At 38.8% G+C, this 23,988-nt stretch overlaps 1 protein-coding gene across 1 annotated transcript in view; it reads left to right on the top strand.

Moving 5' to 3' along the window:
• Nucleotides 1-23,988, top strand: part of CUL3 (cullin 3) — a 57,988-nt gene that overhangs the window by 278 nt on the left and 33,722 nt on the right. The window contains exon 2 of the mRNA XM_040073991.2: nucleotides 18,519-18,716. Within this exon, the coding sequence (XP_039929925.1) occupies nucleotides 18,519-18,716 (198 nt within the window). The remainder of the gene's footprint in view (nucleotides 1-18,518; nucleotides 18,717-23,988) is intronic.

Raw genomic sequence — 23,988 nt, 5'->3', positions numbered from 1 at the left:
GGCCTCGGGCACCCCCGAGGGCCGTGCGGGGCGGGGGGAGCTGTCAGCCGGCCTCGGGCACCCCCGGGGGCCGTGCGGGGCGGGGGGAGCGCGCGGAAGCCGCTCCTCGGGGAAGCGGTGCCGCACGGCGAGTGGGAGGCGGAGGAACTGGTCCCTGCGAGTATCGCCTCCCTCGTCAAACAAATCAATTATGAAAATCCACGTAGGGCAATGGGGAGGGGGGCAGTGGGGGCTGATTTCTTTGTTTTCAAGGAAAAGGCCTCAAAGAGGGAGCCGAGGGTTATGCGCCTTCATCAACAAATTTAGTTAGCCCCGGAAGGTGTGGGGGGGAATATTTATTTATGTCTTCTGCAGAGTTTCCTCTTGCTGAATTTCTCTCTCCGCTCCGTAGAAGAGGCTCTAAAGTCGTATGATTATAATATTTAGGTGGCACAAGGCCAGCTGTTCAGAAGGTGTTACTACGAACATGTAGGCATAGGTAACTTGCTGCAGGTTCGGCGGAGTCGTGAGCGTGCCTTCGCTTTGAGTTACAGAAGGGAAGGAGCCAGATTATTAATTTGAAGTGCCGTAACGCTGCTGTGTTTTGACAGTCGGTTCAATTAAAGCTTACAACAGAATAACAACTACAGCACGAGTAATGGCGTTGGGGAACGAGAGGAGTGGGAAAGGTTCAGTCTGCTGGAGGATGACCAGGAGGCCAGGTTTATGTTAGCAAGAAAATACTTAGTTGAATTTCTGGCTTTTAAGGCTTAGCGTTGGCTTTTAAGGTTTAGTGTGAACTTTTCAATGTTACGTCTGATCCCAGTAGGCAGTGGTGTAGAACTAATGTGCTGTGCCTTTATAGAGGAACTGGACATACCTGTTTATCTCATTTCACTGGCAGGCTGTATATCAATATATTTGCTTCATCCAAACTCTTGCTGATGAAATTAGAAGAGTCTTTATAGTATCAGCAGCCAACTTTACAGCAATCTGAGTTATACTCTTTTACTCTTTTCTCTACTTTTAATAATTGATAGTTGCATTTAGTGGTAAAAATAAAAAGCAATAAGTGGGCTATGAGATTAGGAATTGTAGCTGACGATAGGTTTTTCATCTCCATATTTCATTTATTTCTTTAAAAAGCCTTTTCCAAGAATGTCAGTTTTGAATCATAGAAATAAAGGAGATGACTTACTGCCATAATGACCATGATTTTACTAAAAAGTAGTAGGAAAACCTGTACAAAAATAAACCATGACAAAAGCAACGTGTATGTTTTGTAACAAACTGCACCGAAGGTAGCAGTGTTTTAATTTGATAAACGGATTCATGTATTCCAACTGTTAATATGTAGCTATGGGTCAGACAACAAAGGCAGGCTTAACAATGGGATAAACTTAAATTTGTATTTTTCACCTCTTCCATATGTGAAATTTGTTTTGTGGGGTGAGAAGTGCTCTAATGGAGTCCTGTTTTTACATAAAGTTAAACACTGTCAAGCTTTTTAAAACTGTTGTTACTAGCATTGTCTTTCTTTTCAGTTGCTTAAAGAATATCTAGGTTAAAAATGTGAAAAACAAAGTGTGTTCTTCATAAAATAACTCAATAAGTCGCAAGTCATCAAGACCTACAACTGTGTGGGGACATCTGTTGATAGCAACTTTCCAGGTGTCCCCTCGGATATTTTTATTTTTTTTTTACCTAAGACATTTTGTTGACAATCTTGTTGATAAAGTGTTTGTAGAAAAGAAGCATGTACTTTGTTGAGAGATTTGAAGGGGTTTCCCTTTCTTAATTGCAGAAGTCAGCAACTGTAGTTGATGTACAAATTTTAACACATTTTGTGTAGGCTTAAGGGGTTGTAAAGCTTGGTCCTGGAAATGACATGGTGCTAGTGACTGCAGTGGGATTATTTGTGTCAATGAGGTGCATTTTTGTGGGGGGTAGAGTCTATGTTTAGAAAATGTAATACTCATGCAGCAGCTATGGATCCTCACTCTTTTGTCCCAAATGTGGTTGTTCTGCGCTTTGGCTCTCAGTTGAGTGCTTCCAGAGGTGGCTTTGTAGGCTGCTTCAATTTGTCTTCTTATTGATCACTTTTCCTCAGGAGGTGTTTCCTCTTTTAGATCAGTTTGCTTCTTGCATGGGGGTAGCTATTTACTATTATATTAGGCTAGAAATAGCCAAATTGGAATGGTGGTATTCCTGGAGCATAGTAATGTTAGCATAACTTCCTCCTTGTGGGTTCTCTTTTTTTAATAATTTACATTTTTATGACATATTTCATACTTCTGTTATTGCATTTTATAATACCTAAAGGAAAGGAGAAATAATGATTTGCCAAACATTACCCAAGTTTATCTTTTCTACCTTATGAAAAATTTAGTAGAAGTGGACCAAAATGTTGGAAAAGCACCAGTCTTCTACCTGGAGATCTTAATACTTAGGAAATGGTTTTATTCTAGATTTTTTGTGCGTGTGTGTTCTTGCAATTGGTGCCGGATTATCTGTCATCCCAAGTATCCATTGAGATTTGCTAACTCCTGGTGTGTGCTGTGATGTGCTTTTTCTTACCTCAAGGGCAATGGTGTGGGGTGCACTGTTTTGCTGAATTGGGTTGTACAGTAATCAAAAGTAACTGAGAAAAACGGTTCTCTGTATGTTTAACCAGTTTTTCTTTTCCTAATTTATAAACTCTCTTACTAAAAAGAACTTTGCATTCTCTTACTCATCTTGACTTAAAGACTGTGATAATCTTTGCATTAGAAGTAGTCCAGATGAGGATGCATTCTCTGAGACTTTAGGCTTGAGCATATTTCAAACCTGGGAAGAATAACAGAAATAACTTTCTAAGAGAGTTTGTTATATGTTCAGGAAAGCAAACTCATGGGGTTAAGCTTGTGCAGTTATCCTTATGTACCACCACAGAAGATTTCCAGTGTGCTACTTTCAGTATCCACTTCTGGTACTTTTAACACCTCCATAAAATGTAGCTGTTCCATATTTATATGAGGTCTATCCAGAAAGCATTCAGGGTGATGATAAAGCCAGAGATGGAACAGTGGAAAAAGGCTTTTGAGAGACAGGTTCCTTTTTCTTAAGCAGTCCTCAAACTTTGTTGTTTCAAATTCATGCCCACTGCAACAGATACAAATATGGATGCTAAAAATTACAAAATTTCAGAAACGTCATGTAATTGTCCATGATATATGTTGACTGCAGTTAGTAAGTTGGGGTTTTTGAAATATTTGGAAGAGTGCAGTGGTTTACTGAATACATGTGCATTATATGAAAATGCAGGTTTGATGCAGTTACAGAGTGTGAATTTGTGCCTTTTTTGAAGAAGTGTTGGGAGTTGTTTTCTTCCAGGTTTAAACCTGGTGCTCTTAGGGTCTCAAGTTGGCTTTCACTCCTTAACTCTCAGTGAGCCCGTTACTACTGGCTGCAGGAATACTTACAAAACCCTCAAACAAATTTGCAGCAAATCTACTGCATGTTAAAAAAAATTTAAGGTGATTTAGTTGATGTGTGAAAAAAATGGTGCCAAAAATGGTAGATTTGACCTTTAAACTTATGGAGAGATGTGATTTCTGTAAGGGAGATCTAGTATGTATAAATTACGTTTCCTGCAAGTGTATTTGAGCTATCTTGCTGTGACTGGTTAGATAGTGAAAAAACTGTAGCCTTAAAAGTGTTTTGATGGAAAAGTTATACATAGTAAAAAAAATGCACATTTCTTACAAAAATAGTCAGAATGTGGAAATTCAGAAAGCATTTTGGGAATTAATTTTCAAAATTTATTCAAGCAACATTAAGCTGTGCTGAATGAACTTTTTTTGCAAGAGCTCATTCTTTCAATGCAGGTGTTACCATAAAATTGGTTGGACAGATCTTTCTGAAAGCCAGTGTGACCCAGTGTATTGGGTTTGATCATTACAGTTGGAGGGGGTTTTTTGAATGCATTCAATAATTTTCCTGTCCTTCAGAGGCATCTTTTTCTAGAGCAGTGCTACAAAGTAGTGTTTTGCCAGTTCTCAGAACTATTTTGGTGGATCAGTGTTACATAGTTACATTATGAATTTTGCACAGCATTAGAGAGATTCTACACATGCACTTGCAATTGAACAAGTCTTCAGGAATATGTGTAAGCTTCACTGACTAGTTTTATTTGAAATACTCGTGCCCAAGGAAATTCTCATTTTGTTCAATCTTGTGTGGAAGGACAGACAGCCTTTTATTTCCTTCAACTGTTTATCGATTGATGTTACTTCTTCCTCGAAGAAACTTATGTAAAGATAGAAGTAAATAACTCCAGCTCTTCCATGAGAAAGCATTAAGACTCATATTTTCATTGCCAGCTCTTCTTTCTCCTCGATCTAACAGCCACTTGTTCTAGGCTTTGTGTAGGCAGGAGGCTTTTTTTTTTTCCCAGGGAGCAGCAACTGCTTCTGTGGTTTGTTTTGAGTCTTGGGAAATTGATGATGTAAGTAGAGATGAGGTTTGTTAAACTTATGCTTCAACCTACAATGTGTAGATCTATCAGTTCCAGAAGTTGGTGTAAATTTGGTCCATCTTGAGCATCTTAGAGCAGATAGCCCCTAGAAAAAACGCTCAAATGTGGTTAAATCTTGAAACGTTCTGGTTATGTAAGCATTAACGAGGATCTGCTTTGGCTTATAACCCTCAGAGCCTTCGTGAGGTGTTGGGGAGAGCATGGAGAGGCGTGGAAGGTGGGAAAAGAGTGGAATTGGGGGGTGGTTTGCTGCAGGCTTTTTTAGCTCTGAATAAAATAATGTGAACATACCAAGTGCTGCAAGATCACCTGGTTAACTCCATGTTTTACATGCTTAGCTTGTGAATCTTGATTACTTTATATTCTCACACATATTTATGAGAGCATCTTAGCTAAACCCATGTAGCGTTCATGGTCGTAAGTTCACATTCACAACTGAAATTTTGGTAGGCTGAAAAACGAGGAATAAAACAGACCAAAACACTAAAACACTGTTTCTTATTCAAAGGAAGCGGGGTTTGTGCAAATTAAGAAAAACATGAAAATACTTGCTACTTACTGGACATTTAATCTTAGGAAGTCCTTCCAGTTTTCACTTTTTTTTTTTTTTTTTTTTTTCCTTTAATGAAATGCTGTAAGCAAACTGAATGTCCTAATAATACATTTAGAATTGTTAAGTGGTGAAAGCACTAATTCCAGGGCAGTCTGAGTAGTTAGTTGTAGGTGGGTTTTTATTTGGTTGTTTTTTTGTATCACACTGTATATTATCTTCTGGTTTTTACCTCACCTAATCTCCTTAGCATTCTTCAGTTCTGTATATGTTCAGGTTTCAGTTGCAAATTTTCTTGGTTTTCCTTGTTAACTGGGTCTTAAGGTCTGAGTAATCATCATTTGCATTGGTATGAAGTTTTGAGCCAGTGCCTTAGTGTGGCTCAGGAAGGAGCAGTGCCATTTATGAATCTTGCTGTATTTGAAATTTGCTTGATTTTGCACAGGACTACAAGGCTAAAGTGATCTGTTAGGATTTTTATACTGGCTAATTCAATCTGAGCTTTTTCAAATTACTTCATTAGGTTTCTCCATCCCTTCACTTGAGTAGTATAGTAATGCATGATTAAACAGGAATTACTATTTTTCCTTGGTAGTCATAGCTAAAAGACCTTTATGAGAGTAGTAGCTATAAAAACTGATGAAAAATTTTTTATATTCTGCTTGAATAATTGCAATAGTAGTATGTAACATAAAATTAGGCTTTTTTTTCTGTAAAAGATAAGAAATTTTCTCAAAATTTTCTTTTTAATCTGTTCTGGACAGGTCCACACAGCATAAGTTACCCCATTTTTCAGAATTTCAAGCAGGTATTCTGAAGTCTTAGGCTTTGATCTATAGGGCAGGTAGTCTGAGTGCAGGTGCTTTTAAATTTTCATCACCACGACTGATGTGCAGTGTCAGTGTCTCTGTACGTGGTGAAAACATTTTGTGATAGACTGGGACAGATTTTTCTTAAGATAGTTTGATTGAGTCCATTCATAAAACAGAGTGATTGTGTTACAGTCTAAAATAGGTTCTTGACCTTGTACATATGCTCACTGGATCTTATCTTTGATTTCTAGTAGCTGTACAAGTGGAAAAGCAGCTCTTGAGAAGTAAGGTCATGCATTTCATTCTGAGTCAGATTTTTTGGAAACAGAGCAGGAAAGTAGCGTTGTAGAAAACTCCAGCACGGCCAAGCATACTTTTAATCACATGGTTATTTTATTTTTCTGAAGGTCAGTTAAAGCCAGTAGAATTTTTAGTTGACTGATGTTTCTTTTCTGAAGGTTCAAGTACTGGCATCTCAGCATAAGTAAATACTGTTAGATAGCTTAACAAAAGAACTTCCGTATTGACTCTAACATTTTAGGAAAGGTAAAAAGTGCACTTAGTACCTGTGCGCTTCAAAGAGGAAAAAGCTGTAATAAACATTTATGTGTGGATGATGTTTGCAGTGGAGTGGCCTCAGTTCTTTATTTAGCTGTGTATAAAATCAGTGTTTGAGGGCTAAAACTGTCTTGCTTTTAGTTTAAATAAGGTATAATACTATGGAAAATGTGAGCAGATAACTTGCTTTATTGGTTTTTGGTTATGAATGAGGTGCATTTGTGGAAAAGCCAATTTTTGTTTAATGCTAATGAGAATAAACAAACTAAGGCAATAACTTAAATTATACATGTGAATGATATAAAATTGGACAAGCTTATATAATAAATTCATAACATTAATTTCTTAGGCTTCATGTGGTCTAAGCGTAGGCCATGCATGTCTTTTTCTTACATTTTGCATCTGAAGAATCTTTGTTGAAATAAATATTTTACTTCCACACTAGTTTTGTTTTTAAAGCGTTGTTAACATCTGAGTGGATCTGATTTTTTTATATTACATACATGGATTTAATTTTCTGTATAGCTGTGAATTTTTTTCTATTGCAGTCATTTCAGTGTTGGTCTTAAGTCTTGCGGGCACTGCTGATGTGTGCATCTGATCATGGTGTTTGCACCCTGTGGTACGAAAATTACTCAGAGAGGTTATTGTCAGGACACAGCAGTTTTGGTCATCTGTAAGTTTGTAAGAGATTTAGTAATTGTATCTTCTTTCTCCTACCTGAAGTAAGATGAGGGGTAAAAAAGAATCATCCTTTGCTGGCCTCTGTTTACCATAAAATTTTATCTTTCTATTCCTATGCAAGTTTTTGAATTGTTCTGCTGCTGTTATTATGGAGGAGGAGTTGTCATCAAGCCCCCAAAACCTCTCAAAGCCCTTCAGCCTTACCATCTCCCGTTCTTCCTTCATCCCCCTCATCATTCATTGTGTTCCTTGTTTTGAAATGACTACAGGAAATGTGTCTGCAATCTATATAAGCTGGTGTGTATTTCACAGATTTCCTCTTTACTTAGTGTTGATTTTTGGACAATTGTAAAATACTGAGCTACTTGTAGGTTAATTGAAAAAAGCCAGAAACAATTCTTGTGGGATTTGCCTTCAGTGTTGAGTAGGCGAGGAATGGGCTATTTGTGGTTCAGGGAAGCTCTCTGAATTCAGGTCATCAAAGCTGGAAAGTTAATGAACTAATAGATTTTTTTCACTTGGAGAGATGATACCCCTGAGGAGACTCAGTGCCTTCCACAGAAGGTATGGATGTGCAGAACAGCATTGCTCTTTCCTTTGATGCTTAACTGGCATTGAGGCAGCATCTCTGTTATTTTTTAAGGTTATTATAATGTTAATATTATAGAAGTCACCAATATAAAAGATTTGCCAAAACCTAATCCATTTAATCCCTTATTAAATTAAGACCTTTTATTTCTACTTTGTAGTGTCTGTTGGGTGATGGTCTTAAAATTAAATTGACATATGATCACATACTGAATCAGAGTTTTAGTCTATTCCAACTAGGTTAAAAACAATAATTCTATTAGTTTAGAGTTAGGAATAATCTGAGCAGTCAGGGGTGTAGTGGTGCTGCTTCTGCTGACAGTGACGTGTTGTCAGGTCAGGTACTCTCAGGATAACCTGCTGCTCGTCATCTGCAGTGCTGAGCTCCCACTGTTGTGAAAGGAAATTAAGAGAGTCAGGGGTCTAAATCCCATTGAAATTTGAGATTTCCAGCTGTCTTCAGTGTTTGCTAGTAAATCTTGTTAGGTTGTACGTAAGCAAGCAACTTCCCTTTCTGCTTTCAAGTCTTTAATAGATTGTGAGTAACTCCAGTGAAAGGGGAAGGAGCCACCTTCCTTCTCCTGTGGTGTAAGAGGCTGCACATGGCCCCTTATTCCAAGTAAGCAGCTTTGAGGAAATTTGCAGGCAAGTGTAATTTGTGTAGTTTGCTCACAGTCACACAGTCCTCAGGTTTTGAAAAGCTTGTCCTTGGCTCTTAAAAGCTTTTATTGCAGTGGAATGCTAAATGACTTGAATGAAATTTTTAGGATTTGGCAGTTTGTAAATTGAAAAAGGCCTGCCCAATAATGTAGAAAATTTTGTGCCACTGTTGGCACTGTCTTGTCATTTCATGTTTGCCAAGAGCCTGTTTGAGAGCCACAGGCACACAGCTGAGCTGTACCTGTCCCTCCCTACACCTTACAGACCTCCTGGGTCTTACTGACATGTTAGAGGGATTATTCACTCCCAGAAATCCAGCTTTTCTTTGTTCCATATTTTGCTGGTCTAAATAGGTTCAAATATTTTCTTTTAACACCAACTTTGTTTAGCATAGAAACAAAATTGTATCTTTTTCAGGATCATATTTCCTCCTGTTAGACAAGCTTTTTAAATTTTTTTCCCCGTAGCTCTAGTTTGAGGAAAGTTGTTTTAGGATTACAACTTCTGAAGTGAGTCAAGAGGACTCTGAACTTCTCATTAGTCTTCAGAATATTGATAATAATTTTTATTCTTTTGGGTAGGGAAGAGGAAGTAGATCTTTGGCATCAAATCCTTATATTCCTTCCCATTCATTCAGAATGGATTTTTCTTGAATTAAGCAATCTTGACACAATACACTTTTTTTTCCCCATGTGTTACTTGCACCATAAGTGACAGTACATCTACTAAAATAAGTCAAAAACTTACTTCAGCTCTGAGAATGCTTCTGTTATTTGCAAAGGTAAAAGAGAAAGATCAGATTTTCTGAGTGGTGACTTTGATCTGGTCTCCAGCTCTGAGTTTCCAGAAAAGTAAGAGTATAGACAGCGTACAGCGGTATAAAGTATATGGAGAGTGTATATACAGTAGAATAGACAGCTCTTCTTTACCCTTATGAGTTTTAAGTGCTCATGAGAAATCAGTAGTTTCATTGCAGGTGTTCTCTAGTCCTCCTCTGTTTTTGGGTGCTGTAGTAGTGAGCACTGTAGAAATATCAGTGAATGTTTTTGAAAAAGCCTTGGTTAATAATACAGGCAATGTCACTCTTTTGGCTGTTTAAGCACTTTCATTCTATATCAATGACAACCATCTTTTGAGCTAGAACTTCCTAGGTTTAGCCTCTTAGCAGTTCAGTTCTTCTAGAAGCCTGAACAAAACCAATTATTTGTTTTCTTTTAAACACAACTTTTTAAAAAACAAGTTTCATAATGTAATGTCAGGTGGGCAGAAGCTTGCATCATGGCTGGGGAGATTTACTCATTCATGGCTAATGCCTTTTCATATCTGAAAGGCATTTAGATTTGTCTGCACATGCTGGAGAAAAAAGATGTTATTTAAAAACTTGGATTTCTGTATTTTAATTAAATACGATTCTGGTGTCTTCTTTGGGCAAAGCATGCAACTGTGAAGTCTTTAGTGTAAATAGTAGCACCTTTGAAAGTTCATGTTGAAAATAAGTTAATTTTTGGTGTGTTTTCTTTACTTTTCCTCAGTATCCAGCCCTGCTGGAGGACAACATTCATTAATCCTTGCTGAATAGAGCATATGCTTATTTCAAGCAATTTGGGTCTTGAGGGAAATAAGTAGCAAGGCAGATGAGTGAGGAGGAGACAGAGTTAAGCTTTGTGTAAGTGATCACAGATGCAGGCATTACCACCTTTGATTATCCCCTGTTGTTACTTAACCAGCTGATAGAGTTTAGAGAGAACTTTGAAGGCTGGTCAGTGTGAATCTATATGTGTATATATATATATGCCAGTAAGTGGATGAAAGATGAGTCTGGTGAGCCAGCATTCATTTTTCATTGGCCCACTCAGACAAGCAATATTCTGCTTTTGTCTGTATTAATGGAGTGACTGAAGGTGCATTTTGTAAGCTGAACATCATAAATTGAAAAGTGAACCGATAGGTTGAGTTTTGGGGAGTATAACAGTTTGTAGTTACTCATTAGTATGGGAAAGTGTGCAAAGGTCTGCAAGAATGAAGTAGTCTAAAAGTTGTTGTCTGTGTTCACAGAATGACCACTGTAACTTCAAGTTCGCTTGTTTGTTTGCCTCTTCAGAGTTTCTGCTTTTTGCAGTTTTTTAAAGAAATGAAACAAAAACTTTATCTTTTGCCTTGTGGTAAGTGATGGCTGCTCAAAATTACATAGTTCATAGTCTTAGTTTGGATGAAGCAGGTTTTTGGGAGGAGTTGTTTTTCTCAATTTTCTCCCTTTCAGCATTTTATGTTCCATAGATTTGCTAGACTAAAGATGAGGAAGGGTATTTGGGAAAATCAAAGATACTGTATTAAATAGAAGTTTAAATCTAGAGTAAGAGCGGTGTGTTGGTAGTTCAAGATTAGTCTCATTCTTCTGAATTGGTTCCTAAAATATGACAGATAAATGAGTATCTGGTCCTTAGTTTTGTTCAGTTGCCTAAATATGTCAAAACTGTTGCTGCAGTATTACATGTTCTAATAAAGACTTGTTTTAAGCATTTCATATATGCTGTTAAAATTTGCTGTTGTGTAGTGAAACTCCTGTCAGGCCTAGCTGCGCTGCAGGCAAGCGTTGCATTTTGAGAGAAGAAACAAATCCTTTTCCCTGAGATTTATTAGAAAGGGAAGTTCTTGGAGCATACTGCATTTTGCTGTAAAGCTCAAAACCAACCAGACAAGCCCCTTCCTCTTCAAGCTCCTACTCCAAAGCAGCACTTGTTTTGTGAGGAGACCAGCATGCTCTGGGACAGTGCCTTGGAGGTAAACCAAATCTGTCAATCATGGTGCAGGAGGTGACTCCTTTTGAGGAGCAATCACTTTTTTGGCTACTTAACCCATCTGCTCCATACTGGTAGAAAAGCTTTTCAGTGCTGCAGAGCCCATTCAGGCAAAGTGGAAAAGGAAAGAGTTTCTCCTAAAATACTGCAGCTTTTGGATGTTTCAGTTGAGGAGGACTCCTCTTTGATTTAATTGCATGTTCTGCTAACTTCTGCTGAGTAAAGCCTGGGAAGGAGAGGTAGATACTGCAATTCCTGCATTTCTGTTACTGATTGAGGCATGGAACCCTGCCTGCAGAGGCTCAAGCCTTTCTGGGACTGAGACTAGAATTAATTCTTCACTTGGCCTTTAGAGTATTTCTCTCATCACTGGTTACTCAACTTGTCTGCTGAGCCTGGAATGGAACATGGTGCAGGCTGTGAATCTTGCTTGCAGGAGGAATCTGGAGAAGTTTAGCGTAGTGTTTGCCCACCCCAACAACTAAATACTTGAATACCAAGGGAAGAGTAAAGAACAAAACACAGGTATTAAAAACTGTGTCAGTATTCAATCTTGTAAATGACAACTGGCAGATGTTATAAGCAAGTTACTGATTTCCCCCCACCACACACACCCTCTGAGGGAGTACAACAGTGTAATAGGCATTTCTTGACACTCCTTAGGAGACGTGGATTATACTGTATTGTCATCTTTGATTGTTGCTAAAGGTCACCTAGGAGCAAAAGGTGTCCTACTTAGTAGGACTGTTTTGGTAGAACATTTCTACTACTTCCCAGTGACTCTTGACAGATGTCCTAAGATTAAAGCCCAGATTCAGGAGAAAAACAGTGTGACAAGGTGCCCCTTACTTTCTTCATGCTCCTTCTCTTAGTCTCCAGTCATGTTTTTGGTGTGTCACAGTCAACCTGTTGAGACAACACGGTTGAGGAACTTTGTGGAACTTTGTGTGTGGTGGTTTTGGTTGTTCAGAGATCAGTTATTTTTATTTGTGGGAGAGTGTATGTAGCCTGTGCATCCTCTTCCAGATACACTCATTGTTACATAGTGAGGAAAACTTAAGAAATCAGAGGAGTGTGGATATTGAGCTCTCCATTTGACATTAATAAGAGAACATTTTATCTGCTCTGTAGTTGAAAAAAATGTACTTCCATATCTTAATATGCCATTTTTCAGAGATATTCTTGGAGCAAATGCTAGACAATATATCTCTGTCATTGTAAATTCTCGTCTTTTAAATTAACAATATTCAAAGGGTTTATAAAAATTCAAATAGTGTAGGTTCTGAGGCAAGAAATGTGCTGCTCTTGCCCTTTTCTGGATAACCTCAGCCAAACTTCATCCAGAATGAAGGACACAGGCTGGGGATACTGAGTTATTGTGTTACAAACTATTTAATACCATCTTGATGAATGGCCTTGCAGTGGAAGGGAGCAGTGTTGGTGACAGTCTCCTTTCCCTCAAGGACTGTGCCCCTGTGCTGGCAGTTTTAGATAAGAGCAGTCAGACCCTTCTCGTTTTTTGTGCGGAGGGATAGGGAATGGAGGATTGAGAATAGGTGGTAATTATTAGGTGCAAATGTTACTCCCAGCACAGCTAACTAACTTTAATTGTTGGTATCCAGGCACTTCCTTCATGGCAGACATAAACTCCTGTATTCTGTAGTTTCAGTTGGTTCTTTAGTGCTCTGTGGTGTTAGACCTGTGAAGGGTGTCATGGAAAGGAATGAGGCAGATGGTTGCTTTTTTTGAAAACTTTGTGAACCCTTGTTCTGCAGTAATCACTTCGAGACAGACGTGTTTCACCTGCTAATGTGTTGAATTGTGGTAAACACTCTCCAGCTATGCTGCAGAAAAACTGAGTTAGTAGGGTTTGTAACAGTTTGGAGAGGAAAAATATCTTGCATTTGTGTTGACAGTCTATTAAAACTTCTGAGATTTAACAAGTTTGGTGTGAGGTCTTTGTGTGAACTTTCTGGAATTTATCTAGAAATTTCATCTGCTAGAAGGATAAGAAGCTGTGTCTGGTCAGTAATCTTGAGAGTAGTGGTTTTCCTGTATCTCCTGTTGCTGCTGGTCGACTTCAGTGGATACTCCTGCTGACACTGTAGGACATCTGTTTACCTCTTCCTCATTTCTTTCTTAACCACCTCTTGTTAAGAAGACTAGATAGCTACTTAAAGTTGGTATAAACTATCAAGATTTCAGCAGGCTCTTAGTTTACATCTGTAAGTTTTCTTTGCAATTCGCATAATTTCAAGCATATAAGAGGAGCGAGCTCTGTAGTGTTAAGGGCAATATGATGACAAGGAAAAAAGTTCAAATATGGGATGAAGTTGCATTCAGAGGAAACTGTTGTAAAAGTTAAAGTAAATAGAATGGAACTTTTACGCCAAAACATTTATTTCTCTGCAAAGTAATATTAATTTCCAGCAACACATATGTTAGATGTTCCTGAATCTGGGAGTTGTAGTTTTTGACTGTAGTTGATAGAAGCTAGGGAGCAAACAGCAGGTTCTGCTGGTGACCACAAATATTTTGTTGCTCACCTTTGTTATTGTACAATGCATTTCCATTGGAAGGCTGGTACAGGCAGTTTAAAAAAGGTCACGTTTACACAGGAAGCCCTGGTTTTCCGGCTTCCTCAGCCTACAGCTGTAATGTGTATCACCAGATCACCCAGTGGTTGAGATTGGAAGGCACTTGGGGAAGTGATCTTGTCCTGCCCCACTGCTCAAGCAGGCTCACCTAGAGCTGGTTGCTCAGGACTGTATGCAGATGGTTTCTGAATGTCTCTAAGAATGGAGACTCCGCAGCCTCTCTGGGCAACCTGTGCCAGTACTTGGTCACTCACACAACGAAAAAGTTTTCATGATGATCACGAGGAATCTCCTGTGTTTGTGCCTGCTGGATCTGCTCCTGTCACTGGGCACCACTGCAGAGGCTGGTTCCCGCTTCAGTACACCCTCCCTTTTCATATACTGATTTGATCCCTGCAGGGTTTCTAGAGGGTGGCTCTAGAGGCTGGCTCTGTCCTTCCTATGAGAGATGCTTCAGAGTTTTGTTAGGGGGCCCTCACTGAACCCTCCAGTGTGTTTGTGTCTCTTACAGCTGGGGAACCCAGAACTGGGCACAGTGCTCTGCATGTGGCTTTGCAGTGCTGAGTAAAGCCCTTGGCCCGCTGGCAGCTCTTCCATATGCAGCCTATGATACCATTAATCTTCCTTGCCTCAAGGGCACATTGGTTTGTCATCAACTTGATGTCCACCAAGAGCGTTGGGTTCTTTTCTGCCAAATGTGCTTTCCAGCTGTTTGCCCCAGCAGGCATTAATGCATGGGGTTGTTCCTTTGCCCTGGGGATGGGATATTGCCCTTCCCTTCCCTTTGTGACTAGAAAGGGGCCAATAACATTTTGTGTGAAGTTATATGTTGATCAGAAAATGACGAGAATTGAGCTGTTTGCTGCTTCTGATTGAATGCTGCTAGGTTACCTGGAGGAGGTGGTGCCTGTAAGCTTCCAGGAGGGAGTCTGAGAAGGTTCTTCAGGATGGTTGCCAGCTTTACCTGCTTTACAGGTGATAATGGCAATGGGTTGCTGACAGTGATTATTTGACTTGATGATTTTAATTGGATAGACAAACATTGTTCAAGGAAGGAGCTTGAGTGTATGTGATCCTGCACAGTGGAATAAAGGACTTTTTGAGTCCTTTGCAGTCTCTTTTTTGTGAAATGATTGTACTTTCATATACACTGACATTTTAGTCTAATTTCCTCAAGATGTGCTTGTGCTACACTCTGAGTTCAGATGTTTGTGCTCAAGTTGCATCTTTGAATCATTAGCATTTGGGCAGCAGTGTGTGGAAGCTTTCCAACCGGCGGCTTCTTATAAACAGCTCTCTCTCCTGCCAGTAACAGACTTGGTTGCTTTCCCATTCCCCAAGAAAGGTAATGTTCAGATAAGCGCGAGTACATTAACACGTTTCCTCTGCTTGGACACTGGCTTCTTACTATGTTAGTGCGTCTGGGTGTAGACACTACTGAAATCACTGGGATTTCGCTTCTGAAAGCCTTTCCAAACCTGTGTAGTGTTTTTTCAAAGACCAGCAGAAGCAACAATCTGGGTTCTGCTTAAATCTGCAAGAATACAAGACACAAGCAAGGCAACTGTTGTAACTGTGGATTTCAGTTCTGAAATATAACCATTAGAAGAAATCTGAGAATGAACACGGAAGAACATCTGGGTTCTGATCCTGTATATGTGGAAGTGGACCTTCCTGACTTACTGACTTTGTTGCTAGGAATCTAGAGAGTTGCATAAATCTTCGTTATTGGGTCAGACTGGGGGATTAGGATTGCAGTTCTGTTGTCAGAGATGTTTTTGTAGAAAATTCTGAAAAATGCCAGTGTTCTAGTAGCATCAACAACTTACTGGTTATTTGTTTGGATTTTGAATCTACCTACAAGGCTGACTTAAGGGATGGGATGAAAAGAGATGAACCTATGAGTTAAATAATCCAAGAATAGATTTAGTCATTGCAGTTCTTCCATAGCCTTGAGAATACAGGAAGACGTCTTCTGCTCAAATGCTAAACAACTTTTCAGCAGCAGGGAGGAAATAATACATTTTTGCTCAAACATTACTGCAGTGACTTACTGCCAAATAGAATGGTATTATTTAAAGTATTAGGAGTCTTTGCTTTGTTAGAAAACACTGCTGCAAACAAGTTAGCTATGCTAGATCATTTTGGAAGACAGTGTTCTTCTAACGTGATATTCTAGAACTTGAGCAAACCTGTTCCCATAAAACCTCACAGATGTTAATCTGAGTCAGAAGCAGAATAAGAAGGTGCATTGAAAAGCAGAGTTTTTAATACTTAATCCTAAAAGGTAATAAGATAATTTTATAGTACTTTCTTAAATATTTCTGTATATTTATCTCATGGAGATGTGTACTCCTTAAAATTACCTGCTGTGGACCTTTCTTGTGCTTTCAGAGTAGTTTATGGTGTGTCAATTGTTAAGTGGCAGAAAGCTCTGTGTTCTTGTATGTATTCAAGGACTTTGGAGCAAATAATGTTGCAATCATTCCTTCTTTTTTTATAGCATTTGGATTAAAAGTACTAGAATTAAACAGTTTGCTTTTAGCTTTTTGCGGAATGGATCTGAATTACCAGATGTGCTGCTTTATCTCTGTATACAGAGATGTTTCCTGTGACCAACCCAGGAACGCTGTAATACCTCTGCAGCCTTGTGCCCAGTGATTTGCCTGGTTTATACAGATCATACCTTTACTTAGAGTACAGTGTGCAATTAAATTGCAGTTGAGATAAAAAGGTTGTGTTGGCTGAGAGTTTTTTAATTAGCAAGGGGAGCCTCTGCTTTGTTTGAAAACAAAACCACAAGTTTTTGAAAGGAAAGCTGAAAAGCTTTTACTTGGATTGCTGTCTGCAAGTCTAAATGGTTGCCTTCATTATCAGTACTTGTAAAATTGCTGGTTCAGGAAGGCTATAGAAAATCACTTCCCTGAAAGGAGCACCAGTGTAGCAAATGCAAATTAAAATGACTGACCTTTCAATGCTGCATGTAGCAGAATAAGGAAGAAGTGTGGAGGGACCTGTGACGTTCCGTCCACCCTTCCTCTGTTACTTTGAGGCTTTGCGTTTAGGAGAGAGGGAGCTAAAATTTTTTCAACACGTTTGTAATTTTATTTTGGTTTTTTGTTTTTACATATTTAATGGCGCATCTTAAGTTTGGGGTTCATAGAGTTCAGCAGTCAAGTGGATCTGGTATCAGAGGAGTGGGAAAAGTAGCAATAGGTTTATTTTTATAACAAAAATCCTTGTATTTAAGCAAAACTCCAGAAGATGAGCAGAATAGAAGATTGTCCTGTGTTCATTTTATTCAGCAGCCTATTCCTTTCCAAGGCAGTAAATGGTCTATCTTTATTGTGAGCTAGGACTATTTATCATGCCTAGAAAATTCAATATGATGTTTTGAAAATACATATAAAAATATGCTTGGAATAAAAAAATTCTGCTAAATAATTGCAGTTGATTACAAATGCAGTCAAATCTAGTCTTCATATTTTTTTCCTCTATTCACTAAATGAGTTTGATTGGAAGGAGGGGAGGTAGATTAGGGCTGGTCACAGTTTTCCTCTATGACATCACACCATTATTTTTTACTCCTTTAATAATTTCAGTTCCTATTTTCAAGAGAACTTCGACAGTATTGATAGACTCTGGGATATTTTCACTTCCCGTAGTAATTCTGAGAATAGCAGTTTTTTTCTCTTCTCTCTTCAGCCTTTTTCTTTAGCTATAAAATGGTAAATCTGTCCCTGATTTTGTAAAAACTAAATCAAACCAAACTTAACTTTAACATTGCTTTTTAAATTGGTTCAGTTTAAAAGTGTTTGGGTTTTATTTTTCATTTGGGTGATGAGACTTGGCTGAATCACAAACTTGAAGCAATACTGGCATATGTTTTTTTTTTTTTTTTTTTTTTTCCTGAATCCCAGACACTGCTTTATCTATAAAACTTCATATATTGAAGCACCTTTGCACTGGTAAAGAACAAATGTGCAGTGGTTCGCAATAAGTACTAGATAGAAGTCTGCTATTGTATTGAGACTGTTTCTTGCAAGATTTTTTCTCCTCTGAATGTTTCTTTTTTTTTCTTTCTGTGTTTTTACTGAAGTTTACAACATCTGAACAAGCAGATGCTTAGTGCTTGGTACATGTCCTTTCGAAAGTTATTTAGTTGTGTTTGTGCAAAGAGAATATGTTCAATGCAGGTATTAATGTTGGGCATTTGTGGGGGTTTTCAGTGGTACCTATAATTATTTAAATTGTAGGTACAGTGTAGGTATTCTTTGGCCATTAGTACCTCAGCTAGTCCCTAGTTAGCTCAAGCAGATGACTAGTTTGCTAGATCTATGTCAGACATGATTATCTTTTGTTGTACAGGTTGATTTGGGGTCTGGTGAAGCAGATCAGTATTGCAGTACGATTTATGAGGTGCCAGATAATGTGTTAATATGAAATGAGAGTTAGCCATCTGTCACTGTTAACCTGTAGAGGAAGAGTAGGGAAGAGACTTCTGTCCACAATTGCCTTCCTTTCCACCTCCAAAGGCTCTGCAGTTGGATTCTGGGGATTTGCAGTTCTGAAACAAAAAAAGCATTAAACTTCTGCAAATTACAGTTTTCATAAATATTTCTTGAAATCTGTACTAGTCTCATAAATACTGTTTTTCTTTTAATAAATATGGATAAATCTTGTGATAGTGGAATCAACAAGATGGGGCAGAGCAGTTACCTCATATTATCTATATTTTTTTATTCAAAACAATAACGTAATGTTTTATTTTTACAGATGACTATGGACGAGAAATATGTGAACAGCATTTGGGATCTTCTGAAAAACGCAATCCAAGAGATTCAGCGTAAGAACAATAGTGGTCTCAGTTTTGAGGAGCTGTATAGAAATGCTTATACAATGGTGTTGCATAAACATGGTGAAAAACTCTACACTGGACTAAGAGAAGTGGTCACTGAGCATCTAATAAACAAGGTTTGTCCATTTGTGAGTTAAAATAGAAGTGTCTTATATGAAACAATTCTGAACAGTTATTTAAATGACAGAAAATCTAACTTTATGATGTTACCTTGTGTTGCAGTTGTGTAGCTTCTCTCAAAAATGGTATCATGGAGCTAACATCAAGCTCAAATGATTTCATGTTCCAGGTACTGTTTGTTGTAAGTTACTGATGGAGGGCAGACCATAGGAAGCACTTGAAAGTGTTTAACAGGAAACAACTTTCTTTGGAAGAATAACTGTTAAGAGCTGATTTTTTTTTAAAAGGTTTGTGTCATTTTTGGTGGTATTTTGTGACTTTCTTAGGCCAAATTTTGTGTTGTTTGCCAATCAGTTTTTTCATCAGTGGAACAAATACATACCAATGTACAAACCTGTTTTCTATAGACTAATGAACTAATTCACAAGTTAATGAGGCAGTTGTGCTGGGATTATGCTCTTTAAAGAGGTGCTAGGCACTGTTCAAAAACAGCAGCCCAGCAATAGCAAAATCCCAACATGGCACACTCTGCGATGTCAGCCTTCACAAAACCATGTAAATGAGTCAAAATGACATTCAGAAACTTTCTGAAGTTGTATCATCTGTGAAAAGGAGTCTTCAGGTCTCACGGTAAACCATGGAACCAGTTTTTTAGTCTTTGAGAGAAGTTTAGAATTGGTTAATAAATATGTAAGTGGAAAATGTTAAAGCTCACTTTTTAGATCTTCAGATAACATTTCATGGCAATAGGATTCTAAGTGTTTGGGAGATGCCTGCCTTACCACTCTTGGTAACATCCATAGCAGAGAGGTACATGTCCTCTTTCATTTCATATTTGATCGCATATTCTGGCTGTGGGTTCAGATGGAGTATCAGATTTTTGTCCTGTTTTTACAAGATCTGAAAAGGAAAGTCAGAGACCATCATGTGTCTTGGATGATGACTTCTGGCTGAATTACAGATAATGGATGGGAGATCTATGGCTAAATAATGCAGGATGCTTGGGGACTTTCTTTGTGCATTCCAACTGGAGTTACTGTTGTGGCAGAGAAATGTGTTATTTCTTTTCTAAAATCGTAGTTTTCAAAAGTGTGGTCCAGATAAATATAGTCTAAAACTGCTTTGAATTTGGAGCTTTTTTACTGTTTGTACCAGAGGAGACATCCTCTGTGAAGTGACTAAATAATTTGCAGTTCTTTTCTATAATTGTAGCACATCTGTGACTCAAAAACTTCTGGTTTCATTATCTGTGCATTCATAATCTGTACTATTCAGATAAAATGTGGCAAATGGCTGAGGCTTTTTTTTGCCTTGTTCTTGTATATGCGTATGCACTTAATAATCGTGACACTGAACTTTTATTATTCCTAGGCTTTAGTTTATCCTGGTTTAAATTGATGGGTATTTTTCATCTTTGTTCCCAGGTATTCTGCCACTTTTCTTAGTTTCTAGCTATTTTGCATATTAAAAAATATGCATTTGCAGAATTAATTATTCTGAAGAGCTGATTGTGGCAGGCTGACAAAGAGCAGGAGATTCTGAGTTTGTAGTTTCAGTGCAGAGGCTGAGAAGTACCTTTCTGAAACTTAATAGTCCTGTATCTGGTGCTTTAAAAAAAAATCTTCTCTGATGACCAAATATTCAGCTCTTTAATGTGATTAATCAAATTATATCTATGTGTGTTGTTGACCAAAGCTTTTTCAAATGAAATATTAACTGAGTTTTAGTAGTTAACTGCTGTGGAGTTAAAAAGACTAAATTATTCTGATGATGCCAGAATAAATAATCCAAGAAAAAGACTTAAACAATGTGATTTATGCCAAAAATTTCTGAACAATAACAAAAACTTATAGAGGCTAAAAGCTACTGCTTGTCCCTTTTGAATGTTTGCTTAGATACATTATGTTGAGGCATATATAGATGGAAGTATGGAAGAAGATAGTGCATTGTTTATCAAGAAGGGGATCAGTTCTATAACGACATCTAATGTCTGTGGCATTAGTACTTGTTGTAAGACAGATAAAAAAGAAGTTTTCTTTAACCTCACATTTTTTCATAGAAATTTTAGCAAAATCTTTTATGCTTGCTGTCTCTTTCCTAGAGCGATTCTCTGGAAAATTTTAAGTAGCTAATGAACGATAAATGCTCTCATCACAAGTCTTTGTAAAAGTTTTGTTCAGAGAATCAGTGGATGCTAGGATTTAGAAGAGGGGGATTTTGCCAACTGAAATATTGTTCATTAAATTTTGTAACTTTTATAAAAATGGAAGTGTTCAAAGGTGAATAGATTTTACTGAAGAACTGTACTCAGTTCAGGGAGCACTGCTGAGAAGCCTACCCCAAATCTGAAATTGCAATAATCATCGAGCCGTAACTGTCATTTGCTGCCCGTATCTCCAGGTTATCTTTTCAGAAAATGGCTGCATTCTTGTGGTATTCCAGCCATGCTAGTTAATTAAGAAGAGATGAAGAGACTAGGTGAAGGCAATGTTCAGTTGTTTTTGCAAATATTTTTAAAGCTTGGAAAGCACAAGTCTTCATATTTGGTGCAGCATTGTTAAGTATTTATGATTTATGTTAATTTAATTGCCAGGTGAAAGTTGTGCTTATTCAGCATTTTAATTAGCAATCAAACACTAATGGGGAAAGTATTTAACTTCTCAACAAGAAAACATAGTACAGTGCACTGTCTTTACAGATTAATTGTAAATAAAATAATAGGTACAAATATGATCAATGCAAGGTGCATACAAGTGAGTTATTATCAACGATGCTTGGTTTTAGACTTGTAGACCACAATGGTTTACAGTTCCAAATCACTCTTGTCTGGCTGTGGGATAAAGGCTGTAGTAAGCCAGGTACTCTGCATCACTGAGAGGAGTCAGCTCTCTTGAAGTACCTTGTTTTTACTACAGGGTAGGAACATGCTAAAACTTGTCTTTACCTGTGTATTGACATAATTATTTAAGTATGGTACATGTAGAGCTATTTAAAAACACTGTTGAATTTTGAAAGTGCTGAAACCTTTCATCTTAATTCAAGTATTTAATTCCTGTGCATTTGGTATTTCACTAATCATAGAATTCTATATGATAGAGTCACTGAGTTGGAAGAGACCTTCAGATTCACTGGATCCAACCCACGCCTAACAGCTCAACTAAACCAATAAACCATGGCACCGAGTCCACATCCAGTCTTCTTTTAAATCACATCCAGCACCTCCCCAGGCAGACCATTCCAGTACTTTATCACTCTTTCTGTAAAAAACTTTTTCCTAATATCAAACCTATGTTTCCCTTGGCACTGCTTGAGTCTGTGTCATCTTGTTCTGTCAGTTGCTGCTTGGAGAAAGAGACAAACCCCAGCTGACCACAGCCACTTTTCAGGGAGTTGTAGAGAGTGATAAGGTCACCTCTGAGTCTCCTTTTCTCCAGGCTAAACACCCTCCATTTCTCTCAGGGTTTGTGCTCCAAGCCCCTCACCAGCCTCGTTGCCTCCTCTGGATATGCTCAAGTGTCTCAACGTCCTCCCTAAACCGAGGGGCCAGAGCTGGACACAGCACTCAATGTCCATCCTAAACTGAGGGGCCAGAGCTGGGCACAGCACTCAGTGTCCTTCCTAAACTGAGGGGCCAGAGCTGGACACAGCACTCAATGTCCACCCTAAACTGTGGGGACAGAACTTGGACACTGCACTCCAGGTGTGGCCTGACCAGTGCCGAGTACAGGTGATGAATGACCTCCCTGCTCCTTTTGGCCACACCACTCCTGATCCAGGCCAGGTGCCATTGGCCCTCTTGGCCACCTGGGCACACTGCTGGCTCATGTTCAGCTGCTGACACCAGTACCCCCAGGTCCCCTTCTGCCCTGGCACTATTCAGCCACATTGTCCCTAGCCTAGAGCATTGCAGGGGGTTTTTGTGGCCAAAATGCAGGACTTGGCACTTGGACCTATTAAACTTTATTGTATTAGACTCTGCCCATCCATCCAACTGCTCCAGGTCTCTGCAGAGCCCTCCTACCTTCCAACAGATCGACACACGCCCCCAGCTTAGTGTCACCTGCAGATTTACTAATGAAACACTCAGTGCCCTCATCCATGTCATCAGTAAAAATATTGAACAGAACTGGCCCCAGCAGAGACCCCTGAAGGACACCACTGGTAACTGGCTGCCAGCTGGATCCAGCACTGTTCACCACGAATTTCTCCCTTTCTTGCCCATTGACAATCTTGTAGCTTGATGTGAACAGTCTTCCTTCACAGTTCTCAAGCCTAGTTTGATATTACTTCACACAAATGTTGTTAAGTGTTTTTAAAACACAGAGAGCTTAGTTTACAGCTCTCTAAACCATTTGATGATAAGCATTATTTGTGTTACAGTAAAAAAAAAAAATGTTGAAGTTAAAAAGTTTGCAGGATAATATTTTTAATGTTCTTTTTATGCATTAGTCAGTGGGGCCCAGTGAGGTGTATCCCTGGGTCCTGAGGGGAATTGGCTGATGTAGCTGACAAGCCACTCTCCATGATATTTGAGAAGTCATGACAGTCAGGTGAATTTCCAGCTGACTGGAAAAGGGAAAACATTGTACCTGTCTTTTAGAGGTGTAGAAAGGAGGACCTTGGCAACTACAAGCTGTCAGCCTCACCTCTGTGTCTGGGAGGATCATGGGACAGATCCTCCTAGGAGTTGTGCTGAGATGCACGGATGACAGGGAGGTGACTTGGGACAGCCAAGGGCAAGTCTTGCCTGGCAAACCCAGTGGCCTTCTGTGAAGGAGTGACCACAGGAAGAGCTGTGGATGTAATTTCTCTGGTCATCTGTAAAAGTTTCGGCATGGTCTCCCATAACCTTCTCCTGTCTAAATTGGGAAGAGATGGATTCCATGAGTGGAGTTAAAAATGGATAAGAAATTGGTGGTGTGGTCACACCTGTTGCCTGTGGTCAATGGCTTAGAGTCCCAATGACCATCAGTGACAAGTGGTGTCCCTCAGGGGTCTGTCCAGTACCTGCTATTTCAGAATAACAGTACAGGCATGTGAGAACACCTTTGGTCAGGAGGGCACAGAGCTGCTCATGGTGGCAGTGTTCAGTGCAGGAATGCTGTGAGGTGCTGGTGCAAGTACAGGCTGAAAGAAGCATGTCTACTCTGGGACTTAGAAAGTTATGTCTGGGATCATTTGCAGTCTTTAAAATTTGCTCTTAGTGTTGCAGAGAAAAGGGAGAGATGAGTAATCTCCATCAGGGAGTTTGAAATTATTTCCATAACA

This window comes from Hirundo rustica, chromosome 10 (genome assembly GCF_015227805.2).
Source record: "Hirundo rustica isolate bHirRus1 chromosome 10, bHirRus1.pri.v3, whole genome shotgun sequence".
Lineage (NCBI taxonomy): Eukaryota > Metazoa > Chordata > Aves > Passeriformes > Hirundinidae > Hirundo > Hirundo rustica.
This window is presented reverse-complemented; position numbering and strand designations above follow the sequence as displayed.